Source organism: Eptatretus burgeri, chromosome 1 (assembly GCF_056783735.1).
Source record: "Eptatretus burgeri isolate ZD-2024b chromosome 1, Ebu_testis_v1, whole genome shotgun sequence".
NCBI classification, from domain to species: Eukaryota; Metazoa; Chordata; class Myxini; order Myxiniformes; family Myxinidae; genus Eptatretus; species Eptatretus burgeri.
Genome location: NC_140961.1, coordinates 40,947,606 through 40,961,052, shown reverse-complemented (window position 1 = coordinate 40,961,052; position 13,447 = coordinate 40,947,606). Strand labels below are relative to the sequence as shown.

The window sequence follows — 13,447 nt, the reverse complement described above, 5'->3', positions numbered from 1 at the left end:
GCCGTCCCGGGCGAGCGGTCCGTGCTCCGCCGCCCCGGGCGAGCGGTCCGTGCTCCGCCGCCCCGGGCGAGCGGTCCGTGCTCCGCCGCCCCGGGCGAGCGGTCCGTGCTCCGCCGCCCCGGGCGAGCGGTCCGTGCTCCGCCGCCCCGGGCGGCGGTCCGTGCTCCGCCGCCCGGGCGCGGCGGTCCGTGCTCCGCCGCCCGGGCGGCGGTCCGTGCTCCGCCGCCCCGGGCGAGCGGTCCGTGCTCCGCCGCCCCGGGCGAGCGGTCCGTGCTCCGCCGCCCCGGGCGAGCGGTCCGTGCTCCGCCGCCCCGGGCGAGCGGTCCGTGCTCCGCCGCCCCGGGCGAGCGGTCCGTGCTCCGCCGCCCCGGGCGAGCGGTCCGTGCTCCGTCGTCCCGGGCGAGCGGTCCGTGCTCCGTCGTCCCGGGCGAGCGGTCCGTGCTCCGCCGTCCCGGGCGAGCGGTCCGTGCTCCGCCGCCCCGGGCGAGCGGTCCGTGCTCCGCCGCCCCGGGCGAGCGGTCCGTGCTCCGCCGCCCCGGGCGAGCGGTCCGTGCTCCGCCGCCCCGGGCGAGCGGTCCGTGCTCCGCCGCCCCGGGCGAGCGGTCCGTGCTCCGCCGCCCCGGGCGAGCGGTCCGTGCTCCGCCGCCCCGGGCGAGCGGTCCGTGCTCCGCCGCCCCGGGCGAGCGGTCCGTGCTCCGCCGCCCCGGGCGAGCTGTGAAATGTCACCCTATTTCTGAGCCGTATTAACGTGATTTCTAAATTACTGAGCTAAATTTTTTTCCCCCCATCATACACAGCTGTTTAAAAAGATGAATGTTTGTGAACATTTCCCTGAAACGTCTATATAAATGCAACGTTGTTTTTCATTGAAAGCTACTCATGTTTTTTGGGTTGTATACAGTACGTACTGCAGTTAGCAATCATACCGACACCAACCTGCCAATTTCTCCCAAAATTGCCGATATTGGCCAAGCACTAGTGTGTGTGTGTGTGTGTGTGTGTGTGTGTGTGTGTGTGTGTGTGTGTGTGTGTGTGTGTGTGTGTGTGTGTGTGTGTGTGTTTCATGAAGCATAACATATTCTCTCTGCTATTTCCCCTACCCCCACGGCTCTCCCTCTTCATTATATATATATATATATATATATATATATATATATATATATATATATATATATATATATATATATATATATATATATATATATATATATATATCTCGACATATCAGGACAATGGTTATGTCCTGGCAGTGTTTGTCTCCAGACGTGTCCGAGCCGTGTTTGTCTCCGGACAGCTTGGCTTCAGATGCGTCCGGGCAATGCTTGTCTCTGGACCTGTCTGGACAGGAGTATATATATATATATATATATATATATATATATATATATATATATATATATATATATATATATATATATATATATATATATATATATATATATATATATATATATATATATATAATTTTATATGTAAAGATATTATTTTTATATTTCTCTTTGAAATAAAAGTGGTCTTCCAAACAAGTCATGAACAAAATGGACACGATGACCTGTATTCAGCAGACTAATTTAATTTTCATCTCTTAATTTCAGATGATCCTCTCCTCGTGGTTCGACCACATGGTGAGTTATATGCAATTTCTTGTCATCTCTTCTAAAAATTCACTCAAGAACCCCTTGTTTTCATTAATATTTTGCATCGCAAGATAATTATTCTCATACACCTTTCTCAAAGATATTATATTTGGTTTCTAAATAATCATCATATATCACTCATTTTTATGCAATCTGTTCTGTTCTTGCATATGGCAGCTTGGCTGACAGGTAGCTATTATTTCATGGAAGCGCAGCTGTGCTGCTGATGCTGCACCCTTCTACCAGTACACTGGTATTCATTTCACCAACCTCAGAAGGATGATAAGTAGTAATTATAACTGCAACCATATTAATAAAATGAAAATAAATATTCCTCATCATATATCATTACCTATATTATAATGATACCTTTCCTGGTTCTCTCTTACTGATGCTTCGTCCTTTTCTTCTTTCCTCATCTGTCTTTATTCTATCCAATTTATCCCTACCTGTAATTCTCTCTCCAAATATAAATTTTTAATTCCTGCCTCTTTCTATTCAATCTCTGCCTCCATCTTCACCCTTTACAAAAATCTCTTGTGGTTTCTCCAAAGAACTGATGGAAATATGATAACGATAACAATTAGAACGGCAAGCGGTGGAGTGCATCCCTCGGTCAGGCTGAAGAGTTTATGTGTTGTAGTCCACTCCACTGATTGACCAGGTCTGCTGATCTTAACCAAAGCCGAATAAGCTTGTTCGTGTCCCCTCCCCAAAGTGTCCACCAAGTTTCACCGAAATTCTTCGACATCGTTTAGAAAAATCGTGCTCTACATTGTTTTTGGCCCCATCTCTCAATGGGGAAGAAAAACTAAAACAATTCTAGTATCCACATCGGGATCTTCAAAAAAATCTGCTCATTTCGTCCTCGTCACCACCCAACCTGTCCACCAAATTTCTTGCGCACAGACAGAAAAACAAACAAACAAACAGACAGTAAGGCAGGGGTGAAAGCGTAACCCTCCATCCACCTTCGGTGGCGGAGGTAACTCGAGCGTTCATAGAACACCTTACCCCGAGCAGTCTTTCAAAAAAGTACATGGGACGGGGCTTTTCACCTCTTGCTTTGTTTTATCGAGCACAATTTATATTTCCAAGCACGATTTCCGAGTACGAGCCACTATTTTTTTTTAATCTTGCTATTTCTCTGCCCTCAGAGCATCTGACAAATTTTATTGGTCAAGACGGCACAAAGTTTTGCCCAAATACTCCTTAACTTAGGGTTTTTGGAAGTGCAAACACGGCAATTCGTGTTCTACATTGTTCAAATATATCAATCAATTGAAATAAAATAAAAGTTTAAAAGGCTGTATGAAAAAAAAAACCCCATTGATTCAGTTGTTTTCCGCAGCTGATGCGCCCTCTTCGACACCACCTTATTGAACATGTTACAGTAATTATTTGTGCCTGTTGTTTGTGTCCTTTATGACTTCCCCCAAAACAGTAAGTTTTCTGTTTTGAATGATTTTCAATATTGTTTGACTCTCAGACAGGCAGACAGACTGAAACAATTACCTTACTCCTCTCTGTGTGCGTGCGCGATCGGGACGAGATTCTGCACAATTTGCCAAATTCAGAGCCAAAGTTGTGTGAAACTGCAGGTTCGTGTTCCGATTCGTGTTCTGCAGTGTTCAAAATACAACATTCAATTTAATTTCAGAAGATCCTCGATGACAGATGAACGTCTGTCAGACAGACAGAGTGAACCAATTGCTTAACCCCTCTTCGTACTACACGCGTGCAGGGTAATTATTCTTCATTATATAATCCATTTCTATTTCATCCCCCATTTTGTCTTCCTCTTGTTGTTGTGTTTTGAGTTTGCATCCACAGCCTGTTTCTTATTCCCCCTGTCCTTGCTCTCATTTTTCAGCATGTACTTTCTTCCTCCAAGTGTCCCTCCACCCTGATGTTGGTGTGTTTCCCCCCATTCCACCATGTTCTTCGTGTTCTGCTCCATTCTGTGTTCTAGCTCTTCCACAAGCGTCGACCTGGTACACAGGTATATTTTAAAAACCTCATGAGAAAGTATTGCAAAAGTTTTTGCCAGTATCGGTATTTGTTTGTGTGCAGGTGTTTTGCTACCCTTAGTGATTGGCTCACATGGTGTTGGCTTAATGATTAAGGTGGCTGGCTTAAGATCACAGGGTCTTGAATTTGAGCCACTGTCATGTTGTTGAAATAACACCAAGTCGGTTGACTCAGCCTGTCATCCTTCTGAGATCGCAAAATGAGTACCAACTTAATGATAACAGGAGAACTGCATCAACGGCATAGCCGTGCTTCCAGAAAATTATGCAGTCACAGGCTGCACACGAAACAACAACTGAGTGGCTTCTGGCTAATTGCATTAAATTTGTATTTTATCTTGATCTTGAGTCTTAAACGCCTATGTCGAAACAGTTTTGTCCAAGTGTGGTGTTGATGTAAACTTTTTTGAAGACACATGAACACGACACACTAACCCTATCGGTCATGCTTATGTACGTACGGTGGTTCCTTTGTTTGTTTGCATGGGATTGCGGATAAGAAAGTGTGGGCCTGGATGTGGAGATGTTCATGTACCCATGTTACCACGCAGGTGGAGAGCCCATCTGGATTCCATTCAAATTCAAGTACAATATTGCGGAGAGCTTGTGCAGCGGACGGCAGTATGTCAAGCGTACTCGGTACAAGAAGTTTGTCGGTGTCATTTTGTGCAACTCACTTCGCTACAAGATCGTACTGGGTAAAAGGCTCAATGGTAAGAGCAGCTTGTAATGGATGAGCAGGATGTAATTGGGTATGATGGCTGTGATAACCATCAGAGATGAAAAGACAACTCGATGGAGAAAGAAATTGAGTGAGTGAAAAGAGATGGAAAAACAATACAATACGAGTTCCCTTGCAAGGGACTTCAATACAGGAGGAGGCCATTTGGCTCATCAAGCCTGTGCATCGGTTGCCAACCTATGGTTGTTTGTACATGCTCTCTCTCTCCTTTTTAAATGCTGAGCATCAAGCACGAAAGCAACACATACCATTTTTAAGTCTTTGTTATGACAGCCAGGGTCGGTTTCGAACCACCGACCTCCCAGACTCAGAGGGGATGCTCTAACTATTACGCCACCAAGTCTGGTATAAATCAACTACCAATAAGCAAAATATTGACTCAGTACCTCATGGTATTGTGTGCTTCCACTTGATGAACTGTGTGTGTGACTCCAACCTACTACATTACATGATCATTTACCTTGTACGTGCATCACTGTACCCTTAGAAACATTTCACAGCATTGGAGATGGCATTGGTCATTGCGAGGACCACTGCCAATTTGTGGATTCATTTATGGAGGCTAGAACCGGACTTCTGGCTCCTCGACACGAGCTGCCCGTCATTCCAGGTAACGCTGCGATATTAGGCTGAAAGCGATTGCAAAAACATTTTTCTTTGTAAACTGCTGGTGACAAGAAAACATTTTCCTCTTTCTTTATGCTTTTCCACATCCCCTTAAAGTTTGTTTGGTAAATAATTTTAAAGTAACCTGCATCTTCTCGTCTTAAAAAAAAAAAATTAAAAAATGCGCTCAACTCATCCTTAGCATTCTTTTTGGAGGCAGAAAATATGGTACACTCTGGAATGCCCCCTCCCCCCCCTTCCCCACCAGTCCTCTCCCTTGTGCCCACGGGCTACGATACTTGCCAGTTTGCCCACCCTTCAACCCCCGACTTCCTGGTGCGTCTCCGCAGACTTAAACACCACCCAGTGCTTGGCAAAAATACCATGGGAAGCTGCCAACGTAGCATTGTCAGCAGGAACGTTTGAAAAACTCAGGCCTGTTGGAATTAATGAAAAAAAAATTGACCGACTGTTTTTAATGCGTGTAGGAATGCCTGGGTGTTCTCATACTTGGCTGGCTCTCCCTATGCGAGTGCTTTATGGGGCCAGAGGACTGGAGCTTGTGGCACACGGGTCACACTATACTTACATTTGGATGGATAAAATCAACAGAACGTTGATTGAGGTATGCTAACCGCCATGGGAAACAAGGAGATGGTGACGTTTCGGACATTAACCCTTCATCGGAGCAAAAGAGCTGTTCAAGCCCTAAACATCAGCTTTTCCTTGCTTCCCATGGAAGGTTAGCATACCTCGATCAACGTCTACTCGTGACTCAATAATTCCTGACTAAAGACTTGAACCTTCCAAGTAATCTTGAGAAACGGTATCACAATGCAAACTTCAGTAAGTTTTCTTTATACTCAAACAATTTCTGGAAAATGCTGTTGACACCGTCATTAACACCACAGCCTAATACGGAACACTTCAAGCCTTGTGTATGCTCGACAGCTAAGATGGATTGTTCTTTGAGAGGATGGTTATTTTAACGCTGCATTATTTTTGAGCGACTCAATACTTCACCAAAAGCTCAAAATGAGCCTCGACTTGGACCAGTCACGACAAAAATGACTGGAGACATTTTAATACACTGATCTTAAACTTTTGGATCCAGGAGGACTTGAAAATTAGTCTCGTCTCACTGATGCTTCCCCGTGGTGCATTAAACTCACTTGGGAGTAAGACTGAACATAGGAATCTGGGCACGGTTACTGCCGCACGAGTTTGGAGCCATTTTACCGAATATGGGCATCATGATAACAGCAATTATTCATCCAATGCATTATGGGAAACATGTTTTTATAAACGAATCTCAGCATCTATTGTCACATTCTTGTGTAAAGGTCACCCACCTGTGGCTGATTGAATGCGGACACAGAGAAAAGGTCACCTGTGGCAAAATGAGCTTGGAGACAGGATTAGGGCACCAACGCTGCCGAACATCTGCGGAAGAGTGGCAGAGCTTTCAGTACGATTTCCGTGATTTTCTCACAAAAATAAACACATAATCAACAGGAGATCATGCTCAACACTGATACAAATTGTTAACAGTTATCGGTGGAGGTTTGCACAAGAAAATCCAAATCAACAAGGAGATTAAAACATTGTATAGACTTTGTGCATTTCTTCATGTTTTAGTAAACACTGATCAAAAAGACTGAAATACAATGCTGAAACGAATCTCAGCTGAAGCTCCATTTATTAACCCATCACATATTTGAATTTCATCAACCAAAACTTGATGGTTTCCTCTGCCACCGAAGGTGGCTGGAGGTTATGTTTTTCACCCCTGTCTGTCTGTTTGTGAATAAATTATCTCAAAAAGTTGTGGACAGATTCGGACGAAACTTTGTGGGCTGGTCAGGTATGTAACAAGGAAAAATTGATTCGATTTTTATGAAGATCCGAATCCGATAATTTTTTAAGCCATTTTTCAACATTGATTGATAGTGCTAAAATAATATGCAGCACGATATCTCAAAAAGTTATGAACGGATTCATGGAAGAGTTGGGTAGATGAAAAGAACAAGCCGATTAAATTTTAGTTCAGGTCCGAATCCAGATCCGGCCTATCGATGGGATACAAAACATAAACTTATCAGGCTGGCGGAGGTATGTGCTCCACAGAGTGCCCTTCTAATTGTACATCTATTGCTGTGGGATATTAGGTATAGCTGTAGTTTTGAGTGCTAACTCCCCTCTTTGGAGGACAACCTGCTCCGATGACCAGTTAACACTCAAAAGCTCGACCACACACCACTTCCCACAGGTGGTAAACATACTCCTATAATCCTCCGAGTTGATAAATTAAATAATTTACCTTGTCCACTGACAGCACGATCTTTCACTGAGACTCGCATCGTGTTCTTTCATGTGTGCCTGGAACTTAAGAGGCCAATATTCAACAATTTGTGGGCTCGCTTAGCTTTCTACTGTGGTGGAATTGTGGGTGCGCATAAAGAACTCAAGATGTTCAAAGCTCACTGAAGGTCCACGTGCGGATGGACATCAAACTTGCACAATGTGGATACCAAATAAAATGTGGTCACTCTGGATGGAAACTTGTGTTTTAAATAAGGAACAATGCTTTGAAACCATAATGGAAACCTTGTCAATCTTTCCTGTGTTGCCAATTCTCGATTTTTTTTTTTCTTGATGGCCTGTGAGCAAAGGGTAGGGAAAGAGGGGGACAGGGAGGGTGACAATGGAAACTACTTGGTATGTACAGTATCAGTATTGTTCGAACAAGTGGAAATCTGTTTTGTCAAGTAATAACATAGCTTAGTGGGTTTTGGCATTTTGTTGGAAAAATTAAGTGACTACGAGTCTACGACGTATCACCTTGGATACCCATAAACACAGTAAAACATGGAGATTAAAACAATGTATAGAACTGTGTGTGCATTCATTCATGTTTCAGGAAGCACTGAAAGCAAAAACAAAGGAAAGTTTTAAAAACATTTTGAACTAGTTTGGGGCTGTGGAGTAGCTTGTACATGTACGACATGCAGGGCAAGGACACCAGGGTACTTTTACATTAATTAGGGCACATGGACATTTCGGCTGTCAATGTACATCAACACAGTGCTCATGTATGGGATTTAAACCTGAGGTCACAAGCGCTCAGATTGGAACACCAAAACGGATTCTGTTGATTCATGGCTCTTCCAGCACTGACAATTTTTATTCAAGCTTTGCCAGTGCTTTTGCTTCCACCAAAAGCATTCTTTGCACAGAGCAGCGGTTTAGATCGACTTAACCCGAGTGTAAAGTCAACATTTCAGAGCAAGAAAGTTAAAAATGATTTCTAGGATATATTTGGAAAACTTCAAATCTCCTTCCCCAAAGCTAATATATATGTATAAAATTATATATATATATATATATATATATATATATATATATATATATATATATATATATATATATATATATATATATATATTCAGTGGTGTTCAAAAATATTGGCACCCTTGCACTTTTTTCAAATAACTCACAATTTTCTTGAAAAATAAGTTGAAATTGACAAAAGTATTTGGTCTCCACAATTATTTATTTCACTGTAAATATTACAGAACCTTCGTTTTTGATTCAGATCTTAATATTGTTGCAGGCTGGGCGTCGGCTGCGAGCATGACCGCATCAATATTTTACCACGTAGTACAGGGTTATTTGCCAATTTTCAAAATACCTAGAGATCCACGTGGCGATTTACCGAGTCTCCACACCCTCGACGACACCTGTACGGAACGAGACGCTAGCGTACTCGAACCATGTGCGGCCCGAGCGGATGGCCACCGAGCTTCCGTCGGTCCAAATGTCCCTTTACAGCGGCAACAGCCTTGCTAATTTTCCAACACGCAGCATGCTAAGCCAATGGAGGAAAGGACACGAATGAGCTGATACATTTCACAAATGGGGATATTTATTAACAATAGGCAGGGAGGGGAACACAAAAGAGCAGAGTTATCCGAATATTAATAAGCACGTATGTACAGCAAGGCACTTAACAATTCATTACTTACTATACTGGCGCCACAAACACACATACGCATACACCCAAAGAATCGGACCAAAATGGTCGTTATTGAGGCCTCCAGCTCAGATGGAAAGGACGAGCTGAAGACCAGATTTTGCCTTGGATCTGTCCACCTCGTGTGGTCTTCGCGTTGTTCGAACCGGGCACCAGCGAGGGCGAGCTGAATCCAGACACCGGCGAGCCGCAATCAGCTTCCCGAGCTCTGGCGGATCCTCTCGCGCTCCAGAATACGCGCTGGTGAAGACGAGGCGCCAATCCTTCACAATCCGCTGAGTTGATTCAATCGAAGAACCACCAACCACCTTCCGTGCTCTCCGAACAACCACCAACCAAGAACCCAGAAGAGCCAGAACCACCAACCAATAAGAGCAAAGAACCCACTTCTGTCTCTCCGTTCCCTTTTTATCCCTCTGGTGTGCTGCTCGCTTCCGGCGTGACTCGTTCGCCGTCGGTGGGGGCTGTCGCCTCCCATTTCTCGGAGTGCCCAAGTGAGTCGATTCGTGTCCATATTAGGGAATGGAATTCAGTTCGCTCATCGTTGGGTGGGGGCTGTCGCATCCCACCTCTCGGAGTGCCCAAGCGAGCAGATTCGTGTCCATATTAGGGAATGGAATTCGGTTCGCGAATGCATTCTGAACACACCCGCATTTCAGCGAGTGCACGGAGAACGCCGGGAGCAGAGGGTTTTCATTGGTGTTGTTGTCATCGTTGGTGTTGTTGTTATCGTTGGTGTTGTTGTTATCATTGGTGGTGTAAAATAAAAGAAGGAAAACCTGACGAAAATAATTCCACAGCGCAGGAACATTTAATTACCCATTAGACAAGAGAAAAGGGAGCTATCTATCCACATTCACTTTTTGAAATAACTGAGCTATAGGACCTGAATGTTGTGTGCTCATGGCTTCCAGATTCGCAACAATATGTCCTTTGAAATCACAAAATAAAAAGGAATGGCGTTGACAAAATTATTGACACCCTTAACTAAATATTTGGTATCACAACCTTTGGACAAAATAACGACAGTCAAGCACTTCCTATAGGCATGACTGAGCTTCCGACACCTCTCTACTGACAGTTTGGCCCACTCTTCTTGTGGAAACTGCTCCAGTTCTCCCAGGTTTGAAGGGTTCCTTCTCCCAACTGCTCTTTTCAGATCTCTCCACTGGTGTTCAATGGGATTTATGTCTGGACTCATTGCTGGCCACTTCAGAACAATCCAGCATTTTGTCTTGACCATTCTTTGGTGCTTTTTGAAGTGTGTTTGGGGTCATTGGCCTGTTGCAAGACCCATGACCTTCGACAGAAACCCAGCTTTCTGACACTGTTGAATATTGAGCTCCAAAATGCCTTGGTAATCCGATTTCATGATATCATGCACAGATTCAAGGTACCCAGTACCAGAGGCAGCACAGCAACCCCAAAGCATCACTGAACCTTCTCCATATTTGACTGTGGGGAAGGTGTTCTTATCTTTGAAGGCTTCGTTTTGTTTTCTGTAAACAGAGATGATGTGCTTTCCCAAAAAGCTCCAATTTGGTCTCATCTGTCCACAAGACATTCTCTCACAAGGATTTTGGCTTGTTCAGGTGTGTTTTGGCAAACTCCAGTCAGGCTTTCTTGTGTCTCTCTCAGCAGTGGGGGTCCTCCTGGGTCTCCTACCATCGAGCCCCTTTTTATTGAGTTGGTAATGGATGCAAGTTGAAACTGTCGTACCTTGAGTTTGAAGGTCAGTTTTAATCTGTTTGGCAGTTGATCGAGGAGCTTTCTCCACCGTTCGAACAATCCTTCACTGCATTCTTGGATCAAATTTTCTCTTGCAGCCACGTCCAGGGTTGGCAACAGTGCCATGACCCTTAAACTTCCTGATAACATTACGTACGGTGGGCACAGGAACATCAAGGTCTCTGGAGATGGACTTGTAGCCTTGAGATTGTCCATGCTTGGCTACAATTTTGTGTCTGCCCTCCTCAGACAATACTCTGGTTTTGTTTCTTTTCTCCATGCTCATTGTAGTACACACAGTGACACAAAACAGCAGAATGACTACTTCTCTCTCTTTAAACTGGTTGAATGAGTGATTAAAAATATATATATATATATTGCAGGCACCTGCAACTCACCACAGGTGAGTTCAATTCCAAAGTTAAGGAGAATCACCTGCTTGAAATCATATTATTTCTCACAACTTCGAAAAGGTGCCAATCATAATTGTCCTGGCCATTTTAGGATTTCTGTGTGGAATAAGTAAAGATTTAATAATTTTTTCAGCTTTTTTGTTTTGTTCCACTTCACACTCAAGAAATACATATGTGGATACCAAGATATTTTTTTATTTCAACAATTTTCTGGAAGAAATGATGCATGAGAAAAAAGTGCAAGGGTGCCAATATGTTTGGCCGATATATATATATATATATATATATATATATATATATATATATATATATATATATATATATATATATATATATATATATATATATATATATATATATATATATATGTGTGTGTTACGAATTCGCGCCCGCCGGCGTGCGATCGGCCGCTTCCCACTAATAGCAACCACGTCGCCCACCGGACGGACAATTCAGTCGTGACCCTCTTGGAACTACCGCCAAGGAGCTAGCCACGGGTGGGGGTTTAACTTCACAACAACCCAGTCCGCATTCTACCCGCGCGAAATAGGGTGAATCACCGAATGTCGATATAACCTAAGTACCTGCGCGGGTAGCGTACCGAGGAGTTGTACCACGCCGCAGGTCAACTCCGGACACGAACCGCTTAAGCGGCTCGTTCCGTGCTGCAGAGATAACCGAGCGGAGTTATCGCCGATCTCGACGGTTCAGATTATTTATTGGGTGTCTACATCCACTACCAATCCCTTACGTGATGCAAGATGGAACTTTCAAACAAAGGAAAGGACGCAACGAAACGGGGAACAGTTCGACAAGTACTTTAATTTCACACACACACACAAGGCAAGCACGTATTCACAGCCATACAGTAAGAGCAAGCAAAAGAGTTACTACTGAATAAAGCAATGTACAAGCACTTATTCAGGTTTAATTAAAAGACTGGCGCCACACACACATTTACACAAAAAGCAAATACAAGCCACCCTTATAGGTAAGGGGGCAGACAGGTCCGTGGACCAAATGTACATGGGACCTGGGTGAGCGGCCAGGTCCACAAGACCGAAGGGGTCTTACCCGCACCCTCGTGGCGCGATGGAGGGCTAGCCGCAATGTCAGCGTAACGTGCCTGACTCCGTGCCCCTGGTGTGGTCGGTGAGCTCCTTTCAGCCATGCGTTGCGCAGGCACGTGTTGGTCGGTCGACACCATGGTTGGGGTGGGGAACGGACGGGGTTACCGGCGCTATCTCAGCACGGACGGGGGAAATTGTTGATGCTCGGGGTGGAGAGAGAGGAATGGCGGACGCTCCGTCCCACTAGCGGGGCCTTGGGACCGCACCGACTCCGGCGAACTCTCGCCCCTGAGCCCTCTTCCGTGTCCCTGCTTCACTCCGCGACTCGTCCCTCGACCCAGCAACGACAACCTCAACGACGACCTTCGTCTTCACTCGACCAGCCCAGCCAGCACAGCACAGCTCAGCACAACCCAACACATGCGAGTTGCCTTGTGCTCGCGTATTTATAGACCGGGGAAGGAGCGTGTATGCTATTTCGTGGATCAAAACGCACTTGGAGGCGGGGCCACGCCACCCGACGTTTAGCCATTGGTCGGGCAAAAAGGGGCGTGAGCCTCTCCTGATCCGATTTCCCTCCTGTAAAGGCATCCATTTGTACTCACGGCTTGACAAGAATCACCGAACGGGCCCTGGACAGCATGACGTTCGGTGTTGGCAGGTGGTGTGGTTGATGGTTGTGGAAGGAGAAAGGCGAAGGTGGTGGGGGGTTTGCAGTGATGGTTTGGTTGTTGGCGGGCGTCATTTGAGAATGGCGGTGAAGCGATGTTTGCGGGGTGGAGTTGTGGAGGTAAAGAGGCGAAGGTGGTGGTGTTTGAGTTGTTGGCGGGCTTATTGGTCCAAAATAACGATAAAGAAAAATGGCTAACTCAAAGCGTCGCAGCCTGGATGAATCACACATATTCCCTCTAAACAACAGGTGTGGACTAACTACACATGATCTTATCGATATATCTAACCTGAGGACCTTTCTGGTGTATTGCAAATTTCCACAGCCATAACAATATATATGTATACGAGGTGTGTTCAAAAAGTATCCAACCTTAATTTTTTGTGCGTCAACAAATGAAGCTAGGGAGGTGTGGTTTGGTGCACGTATGAAAGCGATCCTAATCTGTATGCGTGAATATTTTCCCGCCTGCAGAAGCTGTCAGTCACCGACAGACCGCCGATGAGTGAGGAAGTGTA

At 45.0% G+C, this 13,447-nt stretch overlaps 1 protein-coding gene and 1 long non-coding RNA gene across 3 annotated transcripts in view; one reads left to right on the top strand and one right to left on the bottom strand.

Moving 5' to 3' along the window:
* Positions 1-6,460, bottom strand: part of LOC147034324 (uncharacterized) — a 35,063-nt gene extending 28,603 nt beyond the window's left edge. For both annotated transcript variants that reach the window (XR_015058062.1, XR_015058064.1), the window contains exon 1: positions 6,368-6,460. This is a non-coding gene — a long non-coding RNA (uncharacterized LOC147034324). The remainder of the gene's footprint in view (positions 1-6,367) is intronic.
* Positions 1-13,447, top strand: part of LOC147034323 (uncharacterized) — a 62,824-nt gene that overhangs the window by 42,428 nt on the left and 6,949 nt on the right. Inside the window, exons 14-16 of the mRNA XM_085880813.1 lie at positions 1,596-1,625; positions 4,219-4,380; positions 4,897-5,019. Of these exons, the coding sequence (XP_085736939.1) occupies positions 1,596-1,625; positions 4,219-4,380; positions 4,897-5,019 (315 nt within the window). The remainder of the gene's footprint in view (positions 1-1,595; positions 1,626-4,218; positions 4,381-4,896; positions 5,020-13,447) is intronic.